At 37.2% G+C, this 27,651-nt stretch overlaps 4 protein-coding genes and 1 pseudogene across 4 annotated transcripts; 3 read left to right on the forward strand and 2 right to left on the reverse strand.

Annotated features, from left to right (window-relative positions):
- The first annotated feature begins 474 nt into the window (after nt 1–474).
- On the forward strand, nt 475–2,670 carry LOC137737671 (galactinol synthase 2-like). The gene is made up of 4 exons (XM_068477215.1): nt 475–839; nt 1,264–1,584; nt 1,721–1,855; nt 2,235–2,670. The coding sequence occupies exons 1-4, from the start codon at nt 549–551 to the stop codon at nt 2,469–2,471; spliced, it is 984 nt and encodes a 327-aa protein (XP_068333316.1). The 5' UTR covers nt 475–548; the 3' UTR covers nt 2,472–2,670.
- Nucleotides 2,671–9,532: 6,862 nt separating this feature from the next.
- LOC137737672 (stress-response A/B barrel domain-containing protein HS1-like) lies at nt 9,533–11,171 on the forward strand. Its single transcript, XM_068477216.1, has 2 exons — nt 9,533–9,735; nt 10,774–11,171. Exons 1-2 carry the CDS (start codon nt 9,596–9,598, stop codon nt 10,961–10,963), a joined length of 330 nt encoding a protein of 109 aa, XP_068333317.1. The 5' UTR covers nt 9,533–9,595; the 3' UTR covers nt 10,964–11,171.
- Nucleotides 11,172–13,616: 2,445 nt separating this feature from the next.
- Nucleotides 13,617–16,233, forward strand: LOC137737733 (uncharacterized; annotated as a pseudogene).
- Nucleotides 16,234–16,563: 330 nt separating this feature from the next.
- LOC137736763 (dihydrolipoyl dehydrogenase, mitochondrial-like) lies at nt 16,564–18,996 on the reverse strand. The gene is made up of 2 exons (XM_068476021.1): nt 18,595–18,996; nt 16,564–18,076 (listed from the first exon to the last, which is right to left on the reverse strand). The coding sequence occupies exons 1-2, from the start codon at nt 18,877–18,879 to the stop codon at nt 16,826–16,828; spliced, it is 1,536 nt and encodes a 511-aa protein (XP_068332122.1). The 5' UTR covers nt 18,880–18,996; the 3' UTR covers nt 16,564–16,825.
- Nucleotides 18,997–19,773: 777 nt separating this feature from the next.
- Nucleotides 19,774–22,183, reverse strand: LOC137736835 (probable protein phosphatase 2C 47). The gene is made up of 2 exons (XM_068476118.1): nt 21,997–22,183; nt 19,774–21,034 (listed from the first exon to the last, which is right to left on the reverse strand). The coding sequence occupies exons 1-2, from the start codon at nt 22,015–22,017 to the stop codon at nt 20,030–20,032; spliced, it is 1,026 nt and encodes a 341-aa protein (XP_068332219.1). The 5' UTR covers nt 22,018–22,183; the 3' UTR covers nt 19,774–20,029.
- Between the last annotated feature and the right edge of the window lie 5,468 nt (nt 22,184–27,651).

Raw genomic sequence — 27,651 nt, forward strand, 5'->3', positions numbered from 1 at the left:
AGATTTTCTTTCACAATAGTATTTAAACTAAAATATAACCCTATTCGACATCGATAGTGACTTTCAGTACATATACATAGTAGATATATTATCATATCTCTGCCAAATATCAAACCATTAATATGTTACGGGTTGCGGGTTGTGTATTGAGCACAAAGAGGAAAAATTAAGCCTCATAAACATAATATTTTATTTAGTGTTAATTATTACCATAATATCATGTCGTGTTATAAGTATATGTGTTAGAAAATGAGTGCAAATAGTAAATTGTCTTAGAAGTTAGGATCTTCTTTTTAACCTGTCACACATGTCAATTTGTTCTTGCCACGTGTTGAAATTTTAAAAGATTGCAAAGAATCATTTTCTTCACTCACTTTCCACCTCGTAATTTTTTTTCCATATTCATGCCAACACACCCACAATCTTTTCATTCATCCTCTATATAAACTGATACCTACTACTTCTTCTCAACATCTAATTTTCTTGTTCGCTTCTTCTGATAATCTTCTCAAATTTTCTGCAATCTCTTCCCCTACTTTTATCCAGAGATGTCCCCTGCAGAGACAAACGGTCCCAAGAGGGCCTTTGTGACCTTCTTGGCTGGCAATGGAGACTATTGGAAAGGTGTGGTTGGCCTTGCCAAGGGCCTAAGGAAGGCCAAATCTGCATATCCTCTTGTGGTGGCTGTCCTGCCTGATGTTCCTGAGGACCACCTTCAGATTCTTCACTCTCAAGGATGCATTGTTCATGCAATTGACCCTGTCTACCCTCCTGAAAACCAAACCCAATTTGCCATGGCTTATTATGTCATTAATTACTCCAAGCTTCGTATTTGGGAGGTAATATTCTCTCATCAAATATATTGTCGGTGCAGTTAAAGTATGTTAAACATATTATTGGTGTCATCGGTGCAGTTTAATTTGTTTGTTGGTACAGTTTAAACTGATTGTCGATGCAGTTTAAGCATGTTAAACATATTCTTGGGGTTGTTGGTGCAATTTAAACATGTTGCCGGTGCAATTTACACTGATTGTCGATGCAGTTTAAACATGTTTAATATATTATTGGTGCAATTTAAACAACATATTTGATTAATATTCTACATAATTAGTGGTTCAGAACTTTCATATTCTATAAACGAAACTTGTTATGGTGAGACAAGAGAACGTTTTTCATTTAAATGATTTACAAGTCATTAGTGCATTTCAATCATGCAACTACCAAATGTGTAAAATTTGATTATTTATGTGTATTAACTTGTAGTTTGTGGAGTATGAGAAGATGATATACTTGGATGGAGACATTCAAGTGTTTGAAAACATTGATCACCTTTTCGACATGCCCGAGGGCAATTTTTATGCTGTGATGGATTGCTTTTGTGAGAAGACATGGAGTGAATCTCCTCAGTACAAGATTGGGTACTGCCAGCAGTGCCCGGAGAAGGTGCAGTGGCCGGCCGAGTTGGGCTCACCACCACCACTTTACTTCAATGCCGGCATGTTTGTCTTTGAGCCTTGTGTTCTAACTTACCATGATCTGCTAGAGACCCTCCAAGTCACCCCTCCTTCCTTGTTCGCCGAGCAGGTAATAGCAGGATCGTCTGCTTATACTTTTTGTGTTGATGTCGTAATTAATTGCGCCAAAAACGCATGTTATTTTGGGTTTCTTTGAGAAAAAAATCATTCCCAATTTGAACTATAGTTTTGATGACCATATGCAGGACTTTCTGAACATGTTCTTCAAGGACATATACAGTCCTATCCCACCTATATACAATCTTGTCTTGGCTATGTTGTGGCGCCACCCTGAGAATGTCGACCTTGACAAAGTGAAGGTTGTTCACTATTGTGCTGCGGTATGTAACAATTAAAGCTCATCCAATTTTCGCTACGAACAAGAAAATATTCTCTAACCAGATTGAATCTGAATTATATTGATGAAGTTGATTTTTGCCAATACAAAACATTAATTTGATCTTAAATATCATTCAATTTTCGATACGGAATCATGTGATCAAGAGTGTGAATCTTGATCATTGATGAAGTTGATTTTTGCCAAAACAGAACTTCAAATCCCGTCACATACAAAGATTACCTAATTAAATAATTTGGTTTTCATATGAGACTGGATTATTGATCGAGTGGATTTTTGCCATAATAAACACTTAAAATTCACGGTCTGGAAACATATGTATGACATGGAACTGAAGTTTGATTAAATTGAGTGGGATGCAGGGATCAAAGCCATGGAGGTACACAGGAAAGGAACAGCATATGGAGAGAGAGGACATCAAGATGCTGGTGAAGAAATGGTGGGACATTTATGATGACGCTTCACTGGATTACAAGAATGATGATGATGTGGATGATCGTGTGGTGAAGGATGACGAGCAAGTAAAGCTTCCACCCCTTATTTCCAGATTATCTGGGACTGACGTTGATGAGCAAATAAGTGCACCTTCTGCAGCTTGATCAACTAGTCCCGGGGTAACGTGACGCCGATTTGGCTTTGAGAGCCAGACTTCTATGTATTAACTATTTTAGCTATACTAGCTACACCAGCTTGTGTGTGTAGGAAACTACACTTTCTATTATATATACTCCATAAGTCTATATGGGGTTGTGTTTGTAACGTGAACCGAGTTTGCGAATAAAACGATGCTATTATGTACTTGGATTTGCAGTTTCTTTAAGGTATGTAGCTTACTGTATATTAGTTGACTAATTTGATCGTAAGAAAAGTAGAAGACCAGAGAGAGAGAGAGAGAGAGAGAGAGAGAGAGAGAGAGAGATGGAGGAAGCAAAAGGAATGGTGAATCATACTGTATATTGCTAGCAAAGTTCAAAGGTGGAATCTCAGAAAGTCAGATTGAGGAAACTCATCAAAGGGAATGCCAACCCCGTCAATCTCATCGAACCCATGGTCCTTTCCACTAGTAATACCAAACTTCTTCCACATTTGAAAATTCTAATATGCTTTGGAATATCCTATAAGTGCAGAGTTTGACCATTAAATCTTGTTTATTGGATTATAATCGTTGGTCAAAAAATTTAACGGCAAAAAATCCAAGCATATAAATACACAGGAGCATATATAAAGTCCCCTTCCACCCTTTCCCTTTTCATTTTTTTAGTTCCCTTCACACTGGTACCTTTTTTTTTTCTCAAAACTATAGTTAAGAGCAACTCCATCCCTAAAATATCCCCTAGGCTGTTACCCGCTATTGAGCAAAGCAATTACTGACTTTAGTAAGCAGCAACTGCTCATGACACGACATGCATTGCCGACATTTAAGTTATTCTAAAATAGTAGGCAAAATGTTGCCAAAATGATGGCGTGCCACATTTTTACAAATTATTTTTGTACATCTTTCCGATTTGATGGTGTCTGCAACGATCGGCACTCAACTGCTTCATTCCAGAAGTAGAGTCAGTTGATCAGATGTCACAAAAAGCAGCTTCCGTTGTTACTGATTCCCACCACCATATTTATGTAATAATACATCCAAAATAATTATTTGCACATAACATGCACATATATTTTAAACATATTCATCCATGTATTTCATTATAATAACTTGTACAAATCAAAATTAATTTATCTGTATTTTATTTAAAAATATGCAATTAATTTACCCAAAAATAATTATTTGACAATATATTTTAAACGTATTCATGCATGGATTTCATTATAATAATTTATACAAATCAAAATTAATTTATCTATATTTTATTTAAAAATATGCAATTAATTTACCCCATATTCATATGAATATGAGTATGATATGAATATATGTATTTTTCTAACATTTTGACATGCTAACCCTCTCATCATGGCACACCAAAATAGGAGTGGGTTCGATTTGAATCGGTTCGGTTTTTTGACAAAATCAAAATCAAACCGAATTTTTGGTTCGGTTCAGTTCAAATTTTTTTTTCGATTTTTGTTCGGTTCGGTTTCAGTTTGGTTTCGATTTTTTTTTTTTTTAATCTTTTGTCCGTTCATGTAGAAATCTTGCACAAAACAAACTGCAAGGCAAAACCTGCATAAAACCAAATTAAAGTCAGACCTCCAATGACATGCAACACAAAGTAAATATAATCAAAACAAGTTGGAAGAAATTTCAACCCAAATCAAGTTAATGTGATATTTGATCCCAATCTTTTGTTTAATATATACTTCAGATATAAAAATAAAAATAAAAATAATTAGCAAATGAGAAACAAAATAGCAAAAACGCAACAAACAAATATGAGAAATATGGAAAACCCAAAATATGAACTGACACATCCCAAGCAAAATCAGGGCATGCTGGTCGTCATATAAGAGTGACGTAACCATGTGCACAGTGCGGAAGCTAAGAATAATAATAAAAGTGCGAATAAATAAAAACCAAACTACACATTGAGTAGTTAACATACATGTGCAAGCGTAAGTGTGAAAAACAATATTCAGAGCACACAAAACCTAGTGCAGTCCAGAGGAACAAACACTAACTAAACACACCCAAAGATGGTCCTACACTGGTGATAATCTGTCAGATATGCCGAGAATTCCTCATGAGCCACCAAAAGAGCAATCCAAACTAGAACCTGGAGGGGCGCAAAACAGAAAGTGTGAGTGGGTAAAAACAAAGTTTTTCAAAATCACTTCATTATTAAAACTTCTAACCCCTTGCTGTAAAACCTGTATAGTTTCCTAGAAAATAGAATATACACATATATAGAAAACATGCTCAGAAATATGCCATGTCGAGTTACATAAAATGTAAGTAACTCAGGTAATGTCAATCAATGCAATGAATCTGTCAACTGGAGTCACCTAACGTGACCTGTACGGCTGAATCTAGAGCTCAAATCCCCAACTCACTAACTATACCTGCACACGAGTCGGAACCACCTAAAGTGGTCTGTACGACATGACTAGGTGTAAATAAATACACTCAAGTGCTACAATCATGTGAAGACTGGGCGAATAATCGAGGGTCACCTACGAGTCGGAACCACCTAAAGTGGTCTGTACGATAGGACTGTGCACCTAACTTGGATCCAAGATGAGCGTGTGGTGCGGGAGATGAACATCACATGAAGGACAGTGCCCTACTCTGGACGGAAGCACTAACACCGGGGGTGCAGGTTATGAGCTCTCTATGCATCTCACATAACCGCTAAACATCATCATAAACCATAACTTACCTGGCACTTACATGTGCGTCCGCAACACCAAACATACATATATGCAACTGCCAATGCATAAATCAATAGGCAAACGCAATGCATGACATTTAAAACATATAAACATTCCATTTCATTTTCTGGGAAAATCACAAGTATATAGGTATTTACAAAAAACCAAAAGCCCACTCACTGGTATGTAGAAGGGTCGTAACCCCCTTACCTCGAGTGACTGCGCTCGTCCTCGGGATAGGTCTCACCTATATGCGAAACAACTATAAAAACGTTAATTTAAAGCACATAACCAAAACTAGGTAATAATTTCTTATACAATGCTCAAATGGGGTGTATGAATACACCAACGTGATCTACTCAACCTCACGAACATCCCCATATTTTTAAAATAATTTTTCGACTTCTCACACGCCCCCACGCGTTGGCCAAGGCACGGCCACACGCATCGCCCACGCGCAGGCATGTGCCTGGCATGCTGACGGAATCCCTAACGGCGTTAGGGAATATTTTGTCCAATAGTAAGCATATTCCGTTAAAACTAACCTGACGCCGTTAAGAATATTCCGTTAACTTAACGGAATATTCCCCTGTCTTCTCTAGTGAGTCTCGCCGGAGCCACCGCCGTCTGTGTTGCCGGAAACTGGAAAAAATTTCAAAACTTCATATCTTCTTCATTTCTCAACCAAATTCCACGAAATTGGTACCAAAATGAAGCTTACAACAAGTAGAACAAAATATTACCACTTTGGAGCCCTAAAACCAACGGAATCTCGCCGAAAAAACCCACGATATTCCGGCCAAACCTGCAACTCACGATCCCGACGTCCAAAACCTTCCAACGAACCACCCCAAACTTCCTAAGGACCTCACTAAGTTTCCTACAAGCTTCTAATTCCCTGAAAAACAACATTTCACGTGTGCATGAATAGTGACCAAAATCGGGGTTCCATGGTTCGACATGAAATCGAAGGATTCCTTACGTGAAATGGGTATGGTTGAACTCGTATGATCCTCATGAACACAAGGATATAACTTTCCAACTCGATCTGTAACGTTTGCGAGGGTTTTGATACTTGTCAGTACAAAGAAGAAGAAGAGAAAGAGAGAAAGAGAGAGACACGGGACAGGGAAGGTGATGAGGATGAGAGTGTGGGTGTGTGTGTGGTCCAGATGCAGCCAACCAAAACCCCAAAACAACCACACAATGAAACATAACCACTAGGGGCAAAACTGTCATTTCACCCATACGGTACGAATAATCCGGGACGGGCTGTCACATGAACAATATGCAAAACCCCAACAAAATAATTAAAAGAAAAACCCATTTTAATTAAGCAAAACCACAATATAAATCATATTCGTTTTGATTTGAAAATTACCTATGAGAGATCGGAAAATCCACATTAGAATCTTCCAATTTGGAAAGGGTTCCGATTCGAAATAGGCGAGGGAAAATCATGGTTTGGAAGAAGGAATCAGCGAGGAGGACAGGAGAAGACTAAAGAGAGAGTGATTTGGAGGAAGAGAGGAAGAAATGAGAGAAAGAAAGAGACTGAGAAAACAGAGATGAAGAAAGTAGAGGAGGGGAGAGAGAGAGTTCGAGAAAACCAAGAGGTAAAATGGGAGTGACGGCTAGGGTTTGTAAACTTTAGAAATTTTATAAAGCATTAAAGATTAGAATCCCTATAAATAACTTACTCATACAATTATAGCAACACAAAACCTACAGTCAAGTTGGCTTGAAGCAACTATTTGCAACCTGAAGGGAAAGGGTTCGAATCTTCACGCCACCAGGTTTTGAATATTTATATATGATTTTCATATATCAATTTGGATCGAACTAGTTTGTTTTCCGGACCAACAAAATCGAAATTGAACAAACCAATTTTGGTTCGATTCGTTTTCCTTGGTTTGATTTGGTTTTTTTTGGTTTTCAGTTTTTTGAACCCATCCCTACACCAAAATATCGCTATTAGCAGGCATTACTCAGAAAGGAAAAACAAAACTGCATGGTGGTTTACCTTCCTCAACTTTACCTTAACGACATCATTGGCTTTTGAAATTCTGCTTCGAATTCTCTCTAATAAACCAGCTCCGTCACTCGCCAATCACGTACATAAGTCTCCCTTTCTCTCCTCTCCAATTTCTTAGTTTCAATTTCCTAAATTTTTGAGAAACCAAGCTGAGCATAGAGGTTTATAGAGAGAATGCATGACATGTTATGACATGCATTATGCCAACAATTCACGATGCTTGTTATATCTTCGCCAACAACATGTTCTGATGTGCCACGATGCGAGGGTTGCCATGTCAAGACTAGTCATGCCAAGCACGCAAAACGTCGGCAAAATGCAAGCCATGACATTTCATCGCATACCAACAACGATGTTTTGGCGTGCCACGATGTGAGACTTAGCGTGTCAAGGCAAGTAATGATATGGATATTTTATTTGCATGTGTTTTTACCAGTAAAAACACGTTCAATATCTGAGCTGAATATTTATACAGGTTCTTACCGGTAAGAACACGTGCATTGTGTGATTTGAATATTTACCAAGGTTATTACCGATAAGAACGCTTCATATATTTCCTAAATTTTTTTTTTTTTTAAATATTCCAAAATAGTAGGCAAAGTGTTAGCAAAATGCATGGTGTGTAATGATTCATCTTGACACGCTAACCCTCGCATCATGGCACACAATAATAAGCCTCGCAAATTATCAGCAAAATGCATGTCATGACATGCATTTCGACCGACAATTCGTGATGGTTGTCATGTCATGGCCAATAGTGGTGTGCCATAATCCAAGGTTTACCGTGTCAAGACAAACCATGACATGTATTTTTCTAACACTTTGACACGGTAACCCTCGCATCGTGGCACACTAAACCATCGATGTTGGCAAGTGTTATCCAAAAAGGAAAAAATAAAACTGCACGGCGGTTCACCTTCCTTAGCTTTACCTTAATGATGTCGTTGGCCTTCAAAATTCTCCTCCAAATTCTCTCCAATAAATTGGCTCTGTCACTCACCGATCATGTATGTAAGGCTCTCTTTCTCTCCTCTCCAAATTCTTAGTTTCAATTTCCTAAATTTTTCGAGAAACCAAGCGAAGCATTAGGGTTTATGGAGAGAATGCATGGCTTGTCATGACATGCATTATGCCGACAATTCGCGACGCTTTTCATGTCGTGGCCAACAACGATGTTCTAATGTGCCACGATGCGAGGGTTACCGTGTCAAGAGGCGTCATGCCAAACATGCAAAAAGTCAACAAAACACATGCCATGACATGTCATCGCATGCCAACATCGGTGTTCTAGCGTGCGGTTCACCTTCCTTGGCTTTACCTTAACGACGTCGTTGACTTTCAAAATTCTCCTTCAAATTCTCTCTAATAAATCGGTTCCGTCACTTGCTGATCACGTATGTAAGCCTCTCTTTCTCTCCTCTCCAAATTCTTAGTTTCAATTTCCTAAATTTTTCAAGAAACCAAGCAAAGCATTAGGGTTTATTCTCTAGCGTGTCATGACATGCATTCAGCTAACAATTCGCGACGCTTGTCATGTCATGGCCAATAGCAATGTTATGGTGTGCCACGATGCGATGGTTACCATGTCAAGAAAAGCACTTGCCAACAAGATCAAACACGTTGTAGCCAGTGATAAGGATGATTGGGTACCAATCCTTGAGAATCTGAGAGTGCACGTCTTCAGTAATGTAATGTATCCTGGAAATATCCAAAAACTTGAAAATTAAACTGTGAGAGAAAACATGCATTTATTCCAATGTTTTAAAGATGATTGAATTACAAGAAGGATCAACCCTGAAAAACCACATAAACAATGTAATTAGACAAATCCCTTGGCAAAAGTCAAATCTTGGGAAGATCCAAAGGTTCACAAAACAAAACCCAATTGCATTAATCAAATTTGCAGCAACGAGAATGTTCATTGAATAAAACACATTACCAATGAAGAACTGAAAGCTTAAAAACATAAGAATGTGTCTGATTTGTTCAAAGTATTAGTTCGGATAAGCATTAATTTGGAGGAAAATATGTCATCGTGACGTCAACTTGATGTCACTCCCTCCAGTCATTGGCGATTAGGGCCAGGGGACTGTGTCAGGCTCCCTTGGAGCTCAGGTTATTGGAAAGGGCTGGGCCGTTTTTTGGGTTGGAGAATTGGATTGCCCAATAGCCTTGGGGATTGATAGGGGTGGAGTGGAGTTACTCTAATACATGAATGTAAAAGAATGTGAGTCCACACGATTACACGACACGTCGTTTCCTTTACAATACAGTATAGCATAAAGAGTGGTGAAGCATATACGACGTTTGGTGGAGAGCGAGGGAGTTGTGAGGCATATACGAAGTTTGGTGGAGGGAGAGAGAGAGAGAGAGATGGAGGAAGCACAGGGATTGGTGAAGCATGTACTGCTGGCAAAGTTCAAAGACGGGATCTCAGAAAGCAAGATCGAAGAACTCATCAAAGGTTACACCAACCTCGTCAATCTCATCGAACCCATGAAGTCTTTCAACTGGTAATAACAATAATAATACCAATTTCCAAGTTACTAGTAATCTAATCTCTCTTAAATCTTAATGTTCTTGCTTGGAAATTCATTCATTTTTTGCTTGGAAATTTACTGATGGAGCTACCAATTTAAAGACTTGAATCTCGATGCATTTTTCTCTCTGATTAATTTTAATTGAAATTTGTTAACCTGTGAAGTTGTCTATTTAGTTTGGCCTTGGTTATCTGACCTTTGATTTAGACTTGCTTTTCATTAGTCTGACCCTTTATTGTGAAAAGAAATTAGTGTTGTTGATGCTGCTTTGACTGTGGGAGTCAGATGGGTCCTCAAGATCCTATATTTTAAGGCAAAATTTAGCTCCCATTATTCGCAAGAGTGCAGCTTTAGTGAAAATTTGATGCTTAAAAGGGGTTGAAGCATCAGCTATTGGTTAAAGCTGCAGTTTTTCTCTTGAAAAGAGCTAATTTTTATGGTTGCATTTTTGCTCACCATCCTCAATTGGTGGAAATGCTCACCATCTTATTTTGTTACCATTGGATAAGTTTAAATTTTGAGATTTGTGTCTGTTCACTACACAGGTCTCGAATTTAAACTCATCTACGGGGATAAATAGGTTTGTGAGAATCACCATCACTTGAGAGCGGTGAGCGAAAAATATTCCCAATTTTTAGTTGGTGGATATGTTTGGATATTTTTGCCGCATTTGGCATATCACACTGCAGTTGCTTGTACCAAGCACATGGGCCTCGTTTGGTCTCTAGGATTGGATTTGAATGGATAACCATGTAAATTGGGTCCTCTCGACCAAACGAGGCCATTTAGGATTATGATCAAAGAGCTGGACATCACTAGAATGCCTTTTAACCTGAGACGGTTATTTAGCATTTCATAGATTATTCGACATGATTTTCTAGTCGTTGTTCATGTATGGCGTTCCCCTTCCCTTAAGGCTATCGAACAAGTAATGAATTCACCAAGTTTTCTCCTGAGTTGGACAAGCTGCAATTAATTGAGTAAGTATTTGATTCATGTTTTTGTGATCAGGGGAAAAGACGTGAGCTTCGAGAACCTACATCAAGGTTTCACTCATGTCTTTGAGTCAACCTTTGAGAGTACGGAGGGTGTCGCAGAATACGTAGCCCATCCTGCCCACGTTGACTTTGCAAATTTGTTCCTTTCCAATTTGGAGAAGGTCATTGTGATCGACTACAAACCAACTACAGTTCATGTTTAAATCGGAAGGACCATCCCAGGTGTCGTATGTCGTGTTGTTTCTCCTGGTGGAACTTAAGCTTCTGTGTAAGAGGTTGATTCAGGTCTGTTTTATCTGATTTACAAACCGTGAGTAAAATGAAATAATTCAGTTCTGTCATTGGTTGTGCCTCAAATTTTAACTGCATTGCCTTGTATTGGTGTTGACGCTATCGAATCGATTTAATACTTAGTTAGATTTCTTATATAATTACATTGGACTGCTTCAAGTCCATAGTATTCCTTACTGGTGTTTTGCTCCATAGCATTGTGCTTAGAGCATCAGTTCCTCTGAGGATCCAGCGGAGGGCGGCTTCAGAGAGACGGGGAGAGGGAGATTTGGGACACGTTTGGTGCCTATAATTGGATTGGATTTGATAGCTCACAGTAACTCAAGGTATGTGATGTAGGACGAAATGGAGGCCTAACTTCAAATCCAGTCGATCTAATTCGTTTAACTTGAACTTGGAAGTTATTAGACCTTCATTTCTTATATCAGCATACCTTGAATCTAGTGAGTTCGCAAGTAACTTTTGAGGCTCGGATAGAGCTGCCCCCTGACCAGTACACTCTGCCCCTTAGATATGATCTGAATTCTGATTGTCTGATGTTTCACTTGATCGAAATCTTCTGTCACGAATCTGGAAATTAATCTTTTAATTTGGAGTTATATCGTTGAGGACTCAGATCTTCACTAAATTGTAATGCATAAAGGAGTCCTTTGATTGATGCACGAATCGAATTGAAAATCAAATTGTGTTCAATTGAGAATGTGAAAGACTTTAATAGGTATATAAATTCATGGATTTTTGTAGAGATTCCATATAAAATTTTGATTCTGTTCCCTCGAAATTTCATGGGGAGATGTGAGATTTGTGGATGCTTAAAATGCACTACAAAATCTCTCTAATTCCCTTTAATTCCTCAACTTTCTCAAATTCTATAAAATCAATTTCTAATTGAATACACCTAGAATGTTATAAAAAAATTTTAAATCCTAATTGAATACACCTAGATTTCTAAGGATTTTAATAGACTGTTTTATAATTATAATTGAATACAACTCGAATATCAAATAATCATTTAAAATCCTGATTGAATACTCCTAGATTCATCAAAAAAATTAAAATCTCTCAAAATCTCAGTTGAATACACCCCCCTAAAACAAGACATATATAGGATTCTTTCACTAAAAATAATCGAACTCGACATATCAGAAGTTTGTGAAGCAAAGGGAGGGAGAGTTAAAGAATGTTTTGATAGCAAAGTTCATCCAATCCTAAGCCAATCCCTTGAAGTCCTTCCACTGGTACCCCCTCTCATCCATAACCTCCTTCATTTTTTGTTATACCCAATTAAATTACCTGTTACTAAGTTTGGCTCGTTTGAGATTGCTGATATGGAAAGTAATTATGCTTGAAAGCACTTTGCTAAAAGTTATTTCTAAAAAAACACCTAGCAAGATTGGTGTGGTAAACACAGTCGGGTATGCTTTTGGTTGTCAGAAAAAACTTGATGCGGCAACAATTTTTTTTTTTTTTTTTTTTTTTTTGCTCTAGTCAAATTAGCCAATCTCAAACCTGCTCGCAAGGTCTATTAGTCAACCCAAATATAGGCTACATTTTTTTTGAGTTGATATTGGCCACATTTTAATGTAATTAAACTTTGTTTTTCTTTTTTGTTTTGCAATAAGGGGACTAACTGGTGACTACATCAACGTAGTCTTTTTTTTGGGACCGGAAAGTCTTACAGAGATATTTCAACCCATTCTTAGCCACCATTGTGTGATTCACTAGCACCAGAAATCGAACATATGACTTGGCATATAAAATACGAATCTGGAATTCGTCCCTACATACTGAGTTATCTCTGGTGGTTATTAAACGTTGTTATTTTTTTATATAGTGGTTCCCAATAAATATTACAAATAATAAAATTTTTTAAAGAAAATTTGATCTCCATTATATTTGTAATCTACACTACCTATTAATAAAATCATGGTTGTCAACCAAAATTTCAGGAAATTACCATTTTAAACCCCTCACCAAAATTGAAGTCAAGTAAAAAATGTGGGCAATTTAATAATTACATGAACATATATTTTACTTTTTTTTACAGCAATCTCATAGCTAGGTTAATATAACATGCTCTATTTACATGAACCCAATTTTCATAACTGATTTTTTTTTTTTTTAATTTTAAAAACTAATCCCACTTCATAATAAAAACAAAACAAAATAAAATGAAATTGTTCACATACAATGCGTGTGGGCATCTGCTAGTTCTTCAATAAACAAAACTAAAGAATTTTTTTATTAATTACATTTAAATTGGGGGGATAATTAGTTATTTAGCCTTATGGGCCTGATGGGCCTCCAAAAGTCAAAATATAAGCTCGAAGAACCCAATAAACAGACTATTCTTTTGGTACCAGTTACCACCAAGACTCTCTCTCTCTCCCTCTCTCTCCACTTTTGGGTTATCTCTTGGATGGCAACCACCACCGCAACCACCGCTCTCGGCGCCTCCAGTTCAGGTTACCCATTTTTTTCTTTTTATATTTCTCGATTTTATTTTCTTATTCATAATTCCTTCTTTCTTATGTTTACGCTGGGCCAGGTCTGTTTGTTTCCCTCGAAAAAAAACCATTGATGATGAAAGAAAATCAATGGGTTTTCCGAGCGGTCGAAACAGGCTGAGCCTGGAAAAGTTTCGCCCTTTTTTTCTTTGGGGATCATGAGTTTATATATGGGCTATGTGATTGTAGAGACTTTGGAGTGTTTTGTTTGGTTTAGCATTCATGGATTTATGAGCGGAAGTTTCCTGCTTTTTTATTTATTTATTTTCTTGTGAAAATCTTAAAACCCATTTCAAGGATCGTAAGTTTCCTGGAATAATCTCTGATTTTTCAGCTGGGTTATCTACTGTTAATGGGTTTTAATAATTAGATCAGAACCAAAGTTTGGCTAAACTTCTGTGCACTCTAAAAATTAGGTGTTTTTAGTTGAGTACAGAATTTGTAATATAGGTGGAGTTGCACGCCGAACCATTGAAGCTCGCCGTCACAATGTTATTTACTCGTTGTTAGTTGGATTCCCAATTGGGTGCTTGGTGTCTAAGATGAGTTGGAGACCAATACTGGCAGCTACAACTATTTGCGACTGATATTTATCGTATCTTTTGAAGTTTCATAGGTTTCTAGTGAAAGAAAAATTCAGGGGGCATGAGAAATATTCATTTGATGACTTTGCTCCATAGATAGACTCGTGTCACAGCTTCTAGTTGAATCATTGATGTTGGATTGTTGGTTCGTTTCTGATATTTAGTCTTATGCTATTTGATGCGGGCACTGCCAGGACTTTTTTCACTAGCAGTACTTTAGTTGCAGTTTGTTTTTCGTTTTTTCATACTTATGGTTAAGCAGTTTGGTTTTCCGCTTCAGGTACTGCAGGTGAAAAGGATGGTTTACCGGTCGAGTCTACCAACGGAGCTCCTCCTCTTCCAAGCTTAGAGACAAAACCTGAACAAACGGGTCAGTAATTCTTTGTATTCACAGACGCTTGTTTATCCATTTTCTATTCTGATGTTAAGTACCATAAATTCATTGACCAGAAGGCTAATGTTATTTCCTATCTTGATAGAGGTAAAAGCTCGGGTAGATGCCATGTGGGAGCAAATGAATAAAGGAGTATCAAATAAGCAGTTCAAGGATTTATTAAAGAAGTCTTCCTCATCTGTGAATAAAACTCCCAAGAAGTCATCTAATGTGAGAATATCCTCATTCTTCCCATCTGTGTTGGAATTATAAAATTGTAGTTGGCCAGAATTTAATCTTTTACGTCGATTTATTTCTCAGAATTGGATGGGATATCTGGGCCTGGCACAAAAGAAGGCAGAGTCCCCTAAAGAAGATGCTGCACAGAAGGGATCAAGTGTCATGAAGAACAGCTCCAGTGATAATGGCGTGCAGGACAAATCTCGTGACGAAGCCAGGCGGCTTGCTGCTGCTGCTCTTGTAGAAGTTAAGGATGCTGCAGTTGCAACATCTGGCAGAGGGAAAGTTGAGGTAAGCATATTGTTGTATTACCTGTTTGTTTCTATTCCGTCGGGGGCACCTGTCTTGCTAAACTTTGGTTTAGATAGACCTTTTGCTTAGTCACTAGTTGTTTAATCTCCTCGATAATCATTTTTTAAGAGATGTATACCTAGTTCTTAGTTTTCTTTCCAGTTAATTTTGGAAATAATAAGATTACACACAAACACATCCATGTATGCATGTAGTTACACACCCCTTTCACCACCTGAGTAGTCTCTGATTGCCGAGCAGTTTTCCTTTTTAACTTGAATCTCTTGGAGCTGGTTCTTAGACCAAAACTCGTAACTATTAGTGTCACGATCAATTATCATCCTACAGACAATTTTGAAGTTTGAAAAATCTTGATTGTGGGTGCGGACTTTTGAAAGTTTATTGGTTGTAATCATATTCAACAGCCAGGTCTCTTTCTTTTTATAGATCATGGAGGTTCGGGATTTTGCTGGTAAAGAAATTGAATACAAGAAGCTTGTTGATGCTGATTCAAAGGAAGCATCCGAAAAGGCAAAAGCTCCTGCATCTTCAGGTGTCGATGCTGTGCTTGAACAGATTAAGAAGAAACAAAAGCTCAGTGTGCTTGACAAAACGAAAAAGGATTGGGGGGAGTTCAAGGAAGAGAAAGGGTTGGAGGAGGAGTTGGAATCTTACAAGAAGAGTTCAAATCAATATTTGGATAAGGTAAACTTTTTGCAGCGAGCAGATTTCCGAGAGTTTGAACGGGAGAGGGATGCGCGCCTGGCCGTGCAGGCCAAAAGGAAACCAGATATGCGGGAGGAGCCATAACTGCGCAATGATCGGTTTGCCAAACTGGGAATTCAGAATTATAGAGAGGACGATGGGCAGTAGCTACAATTTTAAGGCGTATTGTGCATTTGCATGAGGTTTTTTCAACAGATCCTGGATTTTCGAGGAGAGAATGGTCATTAATTGTAAACTAGTGAAGATATTTTAATCTTATTCTGATTTTACGGATGGGAGTGTAGGTAGCCCTGTAAACGGGTCGGTTTTATTGGGTTTGGGCCGTTTTCAAACCCTATTTGTAGGTCTCGATTCTTAGACGAGGAACTTGCAGTATGACATGATGGGAATATCGAGTCCCAGTTCAATTATTTCCCTTTGTCAAATAATGGTTGGTCTTCAAACTCGACCATTTTTTATCATGTTGCTAGTTTCACCGAGTACTGCGTTAAACCAAAAATTAAGACAAGACATATAAATCAGTTGACGATCGCAACAAACATGGCGCAGCCAAGTTGCCTAAGATAGCGAAGCTCCCTCTCTAAACCTAAGTTTTAATCCCCATCCCCGTCGTTTGAACTGAACCCTAATCTATCCTAATCTTGACTCATTATTATCTCGCTTTCCCTTACAACGTGTGTCAAGCCCCGACCTATCCTAATCAGTTGTCGATCATTAAGACACGATAAGAACAGATCCGTCGCCCTACTTAACCCCGTGTAATATCATCCAAGAAAAAGTAATTACTAGGCAGTAAAACTGCGCAAAATGGGTAACAATCCATTTGCTCAACATAGCCTTCCATATGTTGTTATTCACAGTGAGTTGAGAAAGCATACAGACTTATTCCCTTGACACAGCCAATGAGAACGGTAAAAAAGTACTCAAAACACTTTTATCTGCTAACCTTGAATGAAGGCTAAAACAACTAAGTGGAAAGTTCATACCAAGTCATTCCAAAATTCTTAAAAACAAAAATTGAAAACAAAGATGAATGGAAGTAATGATTTTTTTCTAGATGTGAATGGGCTTGTCATAAGTAGCCATGGCAGCTTCCTTCAACGCCTCGCTCATGGTCGGATGTGCATGGCAAACTCGTGCAATGTCCTCGCTCGATGCATCATACTGCAAGGCTATGGCTGCCTCGTGAATGAGCTCTCCAGCATTGGATGCCATGATATGAACTCCCAATATCTTATCTGTTTCCTTCTCGGCCAATATCTTGACGAGTCCTTCAGCATTGTCTATTGCCTTGGCTCTGCTGTTTGCCATGAAAGGGAACTTTCCAACTCGGTACGCAACACCAGAGGCCTTCACTTGTTCCTCAGTCTTTCCAACAGACGCGACCTCAGGGTGCGTGTAGACGACCCCAGGGACCTTGTCATAGTCCACATGGCCAACCTTACCAGCTAGGAACTCCACGCATGCAACCCCATCCTCTTCTGCCTTATGAGCCAACATAGGTCCAGGAATAACATCTCCGATTGCATGAACACCCGAGACATTTGTAGAAAACCTCTCATTCACTAAAATTCTCCCTCCCTTGTCCATTTCAACTCCTATCTTGTCCAAATCAAGCCCGGAAGTGAATGGAACCCTACCAGCAGATACAAGAACGACATCAGCTTCAAAGGAAGTCTGGTCGCCACCAGATGCTGGTTCAAGGGTCAACTTCACACCATCTCCAGAGGTATCAACTCCAACCACCTTTGTTTTGAGCATGAACTTCATCCCTTGCTTCTCAAGGGAACGCTGAAATTGCTTGCGGATTTCCGAGTCCATTGATGGGACGATATCAGGACCAAACTCAACAACAGTTACCTCAGAACCAAGTCTGCCCCACACCGAGCCCATCTCTAGGCCGATATATCCTGCTCCAACCACCACAAGTTTCTTTGGGATTTCCTGCAAAGCCAGAGCTCCTGTGGATGACACTATCTTCTTCTCATCAATGGTAATTCCGGGTAAAGACTTGACATCAGAACCGGTGGCAATTATGATATTCTTTCCCTTCACAACTGTATTCTCGCCATCAATGGTGTCCACTGAAATTTCAGACGGGGAGATGAACTTTCCATAACCTTTAACATAAGTGACCTTGTTCTTCTTGAACAGCCCTTCAATTCCTCGTGTAAGATTAGAAACAGCTTTGTCTTTCTGGGACATCATGGCAGGTAAATCTATTTCGACATCGGAGAACTTCACTCCGTGGTGCGAAAACGCATGCTTAGCTTCGTAGTACATGTGAGAGGAATGAAGAAGCGCCTGGACACAAAAGCAGACGATATTAGAGATAAATTCCACATACCAATCTAAATTCAACGAGAAGAAACACCCCTAAATTACACTGAAAACAACCCGAAACGAGAATACGTAATTCACACAACATTAGAAAACTTTAACTTGGAAATGCTCTTTGCTTATTTAGTGGATGATTAATGCCATGCTACTCAAGATTAGAATTTTTTTTTCTTTTTCTTTTATAAATTTCTGAGGGAGCCCAATAGCAATATGATATAAATTTCCACAATTCGACTGAATAAATCCATTAAATTTTCAAAATTAATTAAACTCCAATCGAAATAAATATTATCAAACATGAAATCGAAATCAATCAACTGGGATTCAATTAAATAATTCCAATGATCAACAATTAGAGCTGACAAGCAGTAAAAACAAACACAATCACGAAAATAAAATAAAAATAAAAATCCAGAAAGTTAAGAACCCTAGCAGGCAAGTACGGAACTGCAGGAGCAAGCAAGAGTTAAAAAAAGAGAGACCTTGGAGGGTATGCACCCGACGTTGAGGCAGGTGCCGCCAAGAGCACCGCGCTTCTCGATGCAGGTGGTCTTAAGGCCGAGCTGCGCGGCCTTGATTGCCGCAACGTAACCGCCGGGACCGCCGCCAACGACGACGACGTCGTTGTCGTCAGATCCGGCGGAGGCGAAGCCCCTGGAGAAGGAGGTGAGGGAGGAGTACCTGACGGCCTCCGATGACGTGTTGGACAAGTTTCTAGAGAGAAGGTAGGCCTTCCGCCGCGCCAAGCTCGCCATCGCCATCGCCATTGCCCTTTTGAAACTTCGATATGTTAAACCTCTCACTATTTCGTCTCTCTTTCGCTTTGCGCTTCTGCCGCTTGGTAAAAGGCCTTCAAATGCGACCGCTGGCCAATGAGCCGCTTTTTTCACAATTATTTTCTGCTATTATTAAAATTGATTATATTCTTTTTTACAGATATAATCCGTGGTCTTCCAAAAGGTGGCTGCCACGTTGTAATATAGTTGTGATTTAGAAATGAGATGGAATCGTGGCCGTTTGATACGTGATGTTGGTGCGCTTGTTCTACGCTTACCTTATTTTGACTACCAATTGTTTCTCCCTTATTTTTTTTGGGAATTTATTAAATAAATAGGATGAACAATCATGCGGTGGCAACTAGATCAATAATTTACTATCATAATCTGAGAAAATTAATTTCAACGATTTATTTATTTATTATTTTTTCGTTCGTATTTTATCTTTTTATGTAACAAAAATAGAAGAAAAAAAAGCGAAATGGAGAAAATGGTAGAGCCTCACACACTCTTAGCATATCACCAATTTGGATGTTTGGTGGAGGGGCAATTGCCCCCAAACATGATGAGGTTATTTGTCTTGTGCCGATTAAAACAACATCCAAGCCAAATTCATCACCAGGAGAGAAATTCTAACATGTAATCGAGGTATACATCTCATCCGTTCCGATATACACAACAGCTTATTAGCATTTGTGTCCCGTGACGAAAGATATTAGTAAAAGACCATACATCCAATTGGTTATATGTGCACTCTAATCTGTGTCATGCGATCAGAGATACTAATTAGGTGATATACGACCAACATGAATCGTTTAGTCTCAACAACAAAAAATAAATTACATAGCTAGTTTGGATTAAGAGAAAGTTCACTCGAAACAACAATTATTTAAAATAATCAGATAATTAAGATTAATGTAAATAAATGAATCAGTTTAACCCAATTCATTTAAAACAACACTGAGCTCAAATGTAAATACCGATTGACCGCTACATTCCACAACCTCAACAACACAATCAAGTCGTAAATCTATCCTAGCCAAACTGCCGGGTGCTTTGTTCTAAACCTAATCTGAAGCAGCCACAAACATATAAAAATGCATCTCCCATTTGGACTCAGCGAATAGGAATCGACTGCTATTTACATTAACTTGCCTTCTAACAAGCTTCTCAGCCGGCTGAGTGCTTCCTCCGAGAGCCTGCAGGTCCCCAACCTCGGGCGCTGGCGAGGGAACTCAACACGTTCCGGTGAAGAGAGGCGCACGACAATAACCGTGAGGTTGTCTGATGTGTTCAAGCGCAGTGCTTCCTCGACAAGTTCTTTCGCACACTGTTGGGGGTCATCGTGCCTCCTCAGCCCAAGCCGAACCAGCTTCACAGCATATTCGCTTGACATGACATCCCAGATCCCATCACAACCAATGATCAAAAACTCATCATCTTCTGTTAACATAACCTGCTGAACATCAGGCTCCGCAATTAGAGGCGACAAGGAACCTAATGGTAACTTCAAGCCCCAATCTCCAAGGGCTCGGGTGACTCTGATAGAATCATTAAGACACTCATACTCATCATCAAAGAAACCACCCAACTGCTCAACTCGCATGCGTTCCGGCAAGTAACTAGGTTTATGATCCCGAGACATGTCAACTGCTGTTCCTTTCTTGCAAAGAACCGCTCGACAGTCACCAGCATTTGCAACCAACAAATGCCTTCCAAGTATAAGAGCAGTCAATGCTGTTGTTCCACACGAACTTCTCACACTGTGTTCCTCAGACAAGGCTTGATCTGCCTGTAGAAATGCCTTCCTGTGGGAATTCTCCAACTCTCTGAAAAAAACAGCATCCATATCCGTTCTCTGCGGTAAATCAGCATCTTCAAAGAATAGTCTCATGGCATGCCTCTTCATATAAGCAGCTGCCTCAGGCCCTCCGTGACCATCAAACACCGCATAAAATGCACTTGGAAAGGGACACTTGAAGAGAGCCCCAACATGGGCAGACAGATCATCAATCCGAATGTGCTCGTCATCCATGGAATCCCTTGGTCCAATGTCACTATGGCTTCCTGAATGAATGTTCGGCACAAAGTTGACTGCAGAAGACTCCATTCCAGCATTATTAATCGTCTCTGTGCAACTCAGAACCTGGTAAAACAGAAACCAAGTAGGTGAGTAAACATGTTCCATGCATCTCAAAAGAACATAATCCTGGATATAGATTTTGGTATGCACACAAAGAAACTGGAAATCCAACAAGCATAAAAAGTATGAATGAAGAAATCACCAAAATTACAGAACTGACCGGTGTATTATCAATGATACAAGATTTCACCCAAAAATTTCGTCTAAGAGCGCTACAAGAGTAAAGGCTCATTTTTTTCCTCTAATTCTTTCATTACAATTCATTTTTAATTAAGCTGTTGATTGCCTCAGTCAGAATTTCCCAAAAATTAAGCAGCAAATCAAATGTTATAAAAGAAAAACCTCGATCACCGAATGAGTAACCCATTAAAGAAATTCCAGCATAGAGAAAACCATATAAGAAAATCAGTTTCCAAACCCCAGTATATAAATTCGCACCTGATCTAATCGGGCTCATACAGACTCGAAATTCTACAAACAATCCATCAAGTACACAATTCTGATCAATTCCATTAAAAATTCAACCAAATCAAAAGGTTCACTTGGAATTTACTGTAAAGCTAAACCACCAAGGAATTGGAACTTATTCGGTAAAAAAATTCGCCAGAGTTCATGAGGAAAAGGTATTCCAGGCTAATGAAAAACACCATCAAATCTAAAAATAAAAAATAAAGGAAAAGAAAGAACCTCGGAAGCAGTTAATTCAGTAGACCCTAACTGAACCCACAAAAATTCAAGAACCCATGTCGACTATGTTCATAGAATTCCCAAAACACAACTAATCTAGAGCAGAAGAACCCAAAAAAAAAAAAAACAAAACAATCGAACAAATCCCACACAAAAAATAATTAAAAAACAGAACAATCGAACAAATCCCTCATAGAAAACCCAATTACAAAAACCCTTAACGCAGAAAATAATTCACTAATTCTTCATACGACGTGGAACAGAGCTATAGAACATACCGATTCCGGGCTCACAATCATCCTTAAACGCCGTCGTACCGTCCAAAAAATTACCAAATTAGGGATTTTTTCAGTGAAGAAGAAGAGGGATAGCAAATTAGGTTTTTATTTCGGCTTTGGGGTTTCCAATTCTCGATCGATCTCGGATTTTATCTGAATTTTGTTGTTGTGTGTAAATGTGAAGAGGAACGTGAGAGAGAGTCGGCTTTATATTCGTATCGGGGATCCAAGTCCGGTAATGAGTAAAGGACCGGATGAACCGGTAACACCGTTGTCAAGGACGGGACGTGTGCGTGGCGGACCGGGTTCGGGGTGTTTTTGTATGAGGAAGCGTGTTTGACTCGTGAATCCTGGCGGGTAAATTGTTGGAGGCAACCCGAAGGCGGTTGAATGGTTTTTTGACGGTTTTACCATTTGTAGGTGTCCTTTGTGGCCGTTTGTTTCCAATTCGGACTCGGGAATTGGAATTCCGTGCTTCGCTTACCTTATACGGAGTGACAGCTAAACAGTGTGCCGACATGGGATTGCTTCCCGCTGCCGCCTCCACTTTGACGCCACCTACTACTCGGTAACAGTAATTTACTTTTAATTATATTTAATTACGAAAAAACGAACTCTGTAGGTTAATGTGTTACGAGTTTGAATCCACTTGCCTACTGTATGACTTGTGAAAACAAAATAAAAATAGAGTTTTAACGAAAAGCGTGTAATACTGTTCATTTTAACGAAAAATCATAGTTTTACAATAAAAAGTCAACATTGGTACTATTCACTTTACCCTTTATTTTGTCCTTATTATTAAAACTTAAAGTTTTCAAACCATTTTTATTAGTTTTCCTAAATAAAAAACTACAGAGAAAATTTGAATTTGAATGAAAATTAGAGTACTCTCTTGTGTTAATGTTCGAAATACAATAATTGCATAAATTATCCAAATGGAGTAGTTCATGTGTCAATATTAGTCACGTGGTGAATAAAATCGTAATAATACCTTATGATTAAGTTTGTTATCATTCTTGGCCCAACTTGATATTTTCATTCTATCCTATTTCGTCTACATGTGAGTCACGAATAGTCATTTAAAATTATCTTCAAAAGAGACGTCAAATTTTAAATTTGATAGCCTATATGGCACTTGACACCTTTTAAAGTTTTTTTTTTTCAATCCAATATGTCAAATTAAACAACTATTATAAAACATTTATTATAAATAATTATAATAAATGTTTTAAAATTAAAAAAAATAATAAAATGCATATAATCACTTGAAAAAAATAAAATGAACCTACTATCAATTTTGCAATAAGGGTTAGGAATGTCAATCCATATCATGTCGCATTATAGATGGTTTTTCGGTTGGGAATCAATATTGTTGTCTTCTTTCACTGTTATTGTTGATTTGTACAATTTACGATATCTTATGGAGATGATCTTAAGTCATCAAAACTCATTTGACACATAAAGATGCATTGCATTTTACCCATGTCACAAACACATGCATTATTCCGAATTGATGGGAAGTAGGTTAGAAAATTTGATGTGGACTGAATTTGACAACGAAACTAACCACAAGGATATTATTAAAACGTCTGTTAACCACGTGCGTAAGTTTGCAAATGACTGAAATCTCACAAATCATATGTAATATATTTACTTTATATAGCCATAAGCAAGATCATTGCATAAATTTGTTATGTTTCGCTTTAAATCACGTGAACCATGATGTACAACGCAAATAATGAAGTTCTTTTTTCTTAAAAAAAAAAAAAGCTTCGTCATTGCAGTCCACCTTTCTAGGAGTCGGGAAGATTCACAAAAATATTTCACTTTTTTTGACGACCATCATGTGAGTCATCAACGCCAGAAATTGAACACAAAAAATATTGTATAGAATACAAATATGGAATTCAACCCCAATCACTGAGCACCTTATCGTGATTTCAAATAATGAAGCATTGAAATTTACAACAAATTATGATTATTAAATTAGGAGGAAGCCATTATTTTTTAATCATGAAGAAAACGAAAGCCGAAATTCCTCCCTCGTTTCACACAAGGATGCACGTAGCGTTAAAATGCAGTATTTTATGTTAAACGTTTTTGTTTTAATTGTACTTTCTTTTCAATAATTAGGTTACTAATTTTTTTAGTTAAAGAAGCGGAGTGACTAAGCAACTTTATTAAAGCTCCTCCTTTCCAACCGTATAGCCAAAAGGTTGCGTACGAGAGTTCGTTTTGGTTAGTTGTTGCCTTGTTGGATTTAGAGTTTGTGGCTTGGGTCAGCAATTTTTTTCTTTGGACTACGCGGAAATTTATCGATATATCCGATTTAATCTTTTTATTCTTAGACGTTCTATAGGAATAAATTAGGAATGAATAAATTACTATTCCCTTCCTTTACGGAGAAACATTTATTCCAAGTCACAACATACGAGCCATTTTAAACATCTTTCTTTGATTCCAATTCCAGAACACAAGATCCATTTTATTAGTTATATCTTATATATCTATTTATATATCTAGCAAATCGCTATTTCATGTCCTAAATATTTCCATCCATATTGATACATGCAATATTTTTGTTCCGACAACGTAATGGGGAATGTGTGCGAGTAGGGTACTTTCATTTCGAGTCTCATATTGTTTAATATTTAATTAACTAATATGTATTTAATTCAATACAATATATTAATTTAATAATAGGAAATTTATTAAAAGAAAATAAAAGAGTAAAGTAGAAAGTAATAAAATAGTAGAAAGTAATAAAATATATGATACTTATGATATTGTAGTAGTTTAATACACATAGAAATTTGAAGAATACATAAAAATATTTATAAATTTTCCCTCTTCAACGGGATTCAAGACTAAGATTAGTTGATGAAACGAGAAGAATATGTCCAGGATTTAGCGGTATGGAGAAAAGGGATCACTTGTTTCTTGAACAATTCTAAAATTCATCTATCTGATTGATGAGTCAGAAGACAATTCATGGTTCGTACTGTTATTAAGAATAGGAAGGGATAAGATAACCGAGTTGAGTTCCATGGATTAAACTAGGTCGGGTTACAGATTAATAAATGATTTTTCTATTCGAAACCCATTCAAAAGTCAAAAGAAGGGGCAGTGTACGAGAAATCAAATCATACGGTAAATTGAATAAATACTAAATTACATGAATTTAGATCAATCAAATACTGATATTTCTATGTAATGATTTGGCCTAACAAATTCTTCCATTTAAATTGATTGTACCTACCCTTGTGGGATAATAAAAATGTAAGATTAAGGATTTACAAAAAACGAGATTTATAAAAAAAAGATTGGTTAGCGGAGAAAAAAAAGAAGGGGGGGAGGGGTCGAACTAGGTGTATGTAATCATCTTGCACGATACATTTTCATGTATGTTATGGCTTAATTAGTTTTGTCGAGACGTCTAGGTCAAAAACCTCCGGCAAAAAAACACTTGTTATTTAGTTTTAGTTATTGAAATTTAATGAATTCTCTTTTCCGAATCTCATTGGGTTCTCTGATACAACACGTAAACGCTCTAATTTTCATGATTATTTTATGATCCTATCCTTTCTTTTTACTCTTTTAAATTTTTATTACGACCCATTTTCTTGTTCGACAAAAGGTTCATTTATATACAATAATCGGATTGTAGCGGGTATAGTTTAGTGGTAAAAGTGTGCTTCGTTCTATAATTCTTTATATAGTTAAGGGGTCTTTCGGTTTGATTAATATTTCATTCCGACCAAAAACTTTATTTCTTAAAAGGATTTAATCCTTTCCCTCTCAATGAAAAATTGGAGGAAGAATATACATTCTCTTTCTCTTTGAATGAGATCTCAATTCCAGCGACGGTTTCATTAGATATCTTACAACTAGAAGCCCTCTTTTTTCCGATCCAGTTCCTCCACCACCGCGAACTCCAGTTAGATTCAAGCATGATACACTTTTTAGTTATTGGGAGAACCCAAGTACTCTCTTTCGGATCCAGGAAACAGCTCTCAGATATCTTTTTTCCTTTCGGAAGATACAGGAGCGAAACAATCCGTCAAGAATTCTTGACTATTGAATGGGAACAGGTTCATCTTCGAAGTATTTTTCCCTTCCAATATTTTTCTATTGGAGCTTTGATCTTTCGCTTTCTTCTGTGGAATTAGTTAACAAGGTCATGCATCTTTCTATATCTCCCGAAAATAATCCCCCACTAAGAATCCTGTTTGTTGGATCGTATTATAACGAATTCTTTGGGAGTTTTTAGGAAATACCTTAAAATTTTATTAAATTATGAAATTTATAAGACAAGAAAATAACTACTAATACGAATATAAAAAGGATGGATTATCGTATATATATATTTCATGTAGAAACATGTAGAAAGATGAATAGGTCCATTTATTTATATATTTTATTGTATTTTATTAATTAATATATATTTCTTAAATTAATATATATTTCTTAAAACATATACTTATAGACTCCCTATCCCTATTAAGTATATATATACTCACTTAGGTATACTTAGTATAATATAACAATTATATATGAATTATAAGATATCTTTATAACAATATAAGGTTCAAATATAAAACAATAAATAACAGATACAAATATTAAATCGAGGTACCCATTCTATGATAACTCTCAACAGTCTCCCCTCCATTTTTGTGCCTTTAGTGGGCTTAGTATTTCCGGCAATTGCAATGGCTTCGTTATCTTTTTATGTTAAAAAAAACAAGATTTTTTAGATACAACAAGGACAAATCTTATATATATATATATATATATATATATATATATATATATATATATATATATATATTTTTTTTTTTTTTTTTTCAAGACTTACTTGGATCATAACACGGATATCTATTTAGTAAAATATGGTATAATATGCAGCTTCCTTCGGGCATAAGCTCTTATGTACGTGTAAACATGATAAATGAATTATAACTATTTTCAAATAGATCGGGACCGGGGAGAATTTCTGAAATGTAAAGTCAATATATCTATATGTATTAGGAAATCATATGAAAGGGATGTTATTATTTTAGTTTGGAAAATTTGTTGTTTAAGCAGTGGTTTGAGATTGATTAATTTTTTTAAAAGTTGTGTTAAAAATCATGTGTTTGGTAAAAAAAAATTCGGTTTTTTTTTTCTTTTCAAAATCCTATGCCAAAATAATCAGAAAAAAGCTTGAGTTGCTTCTCAAAATCAGTTTTTTTTATTTTTTTAAACACGGATGAATAGTATTCATGTAATAAAATTCTCAAAATAATTTCTCTGTAAGGAACATCAACCTCCACAACCAATCCTCGCGTCTCCTTTACTTTACCCCTTTCTCGTTGTAGTTCTTCAGATTGAAGGTTGGCGACCTTCAATTACCTTAAAAGTCAACATAGGAACATAGAGAGATTGAAGGTTTTATAGAAAGGAAGAACAAGGAAATTGAAATTTGAGCTTTGCATGCGACAAACCTGTAAAGTTTGTGACTCCAAATGGGGTCACTGAGGTCTGACTTGTCTAAGTTATGGAGATCCGACATTGGATCACATACTCAACTTCTTTATTTTACAACTATTTATTCTTATAGCATACCATACGTTTTTATTTTTTTAAGCACAACAATACTAAACCAGCTCTAAG

This window comes from Pyrus communis, chromosome 6 (assembly GCF_963583255.1).
Source record: "Pyrus communis chromosome 6, drPyrComm1.1, whole genome shotgun sequence".
Classification (NCBI taxonomy): Eukaryota; Viridiplantae; Streptophyta; class Magnoliopsida; order Rosales; family Rosaceae; genus Pyrus; species Pyrus communis.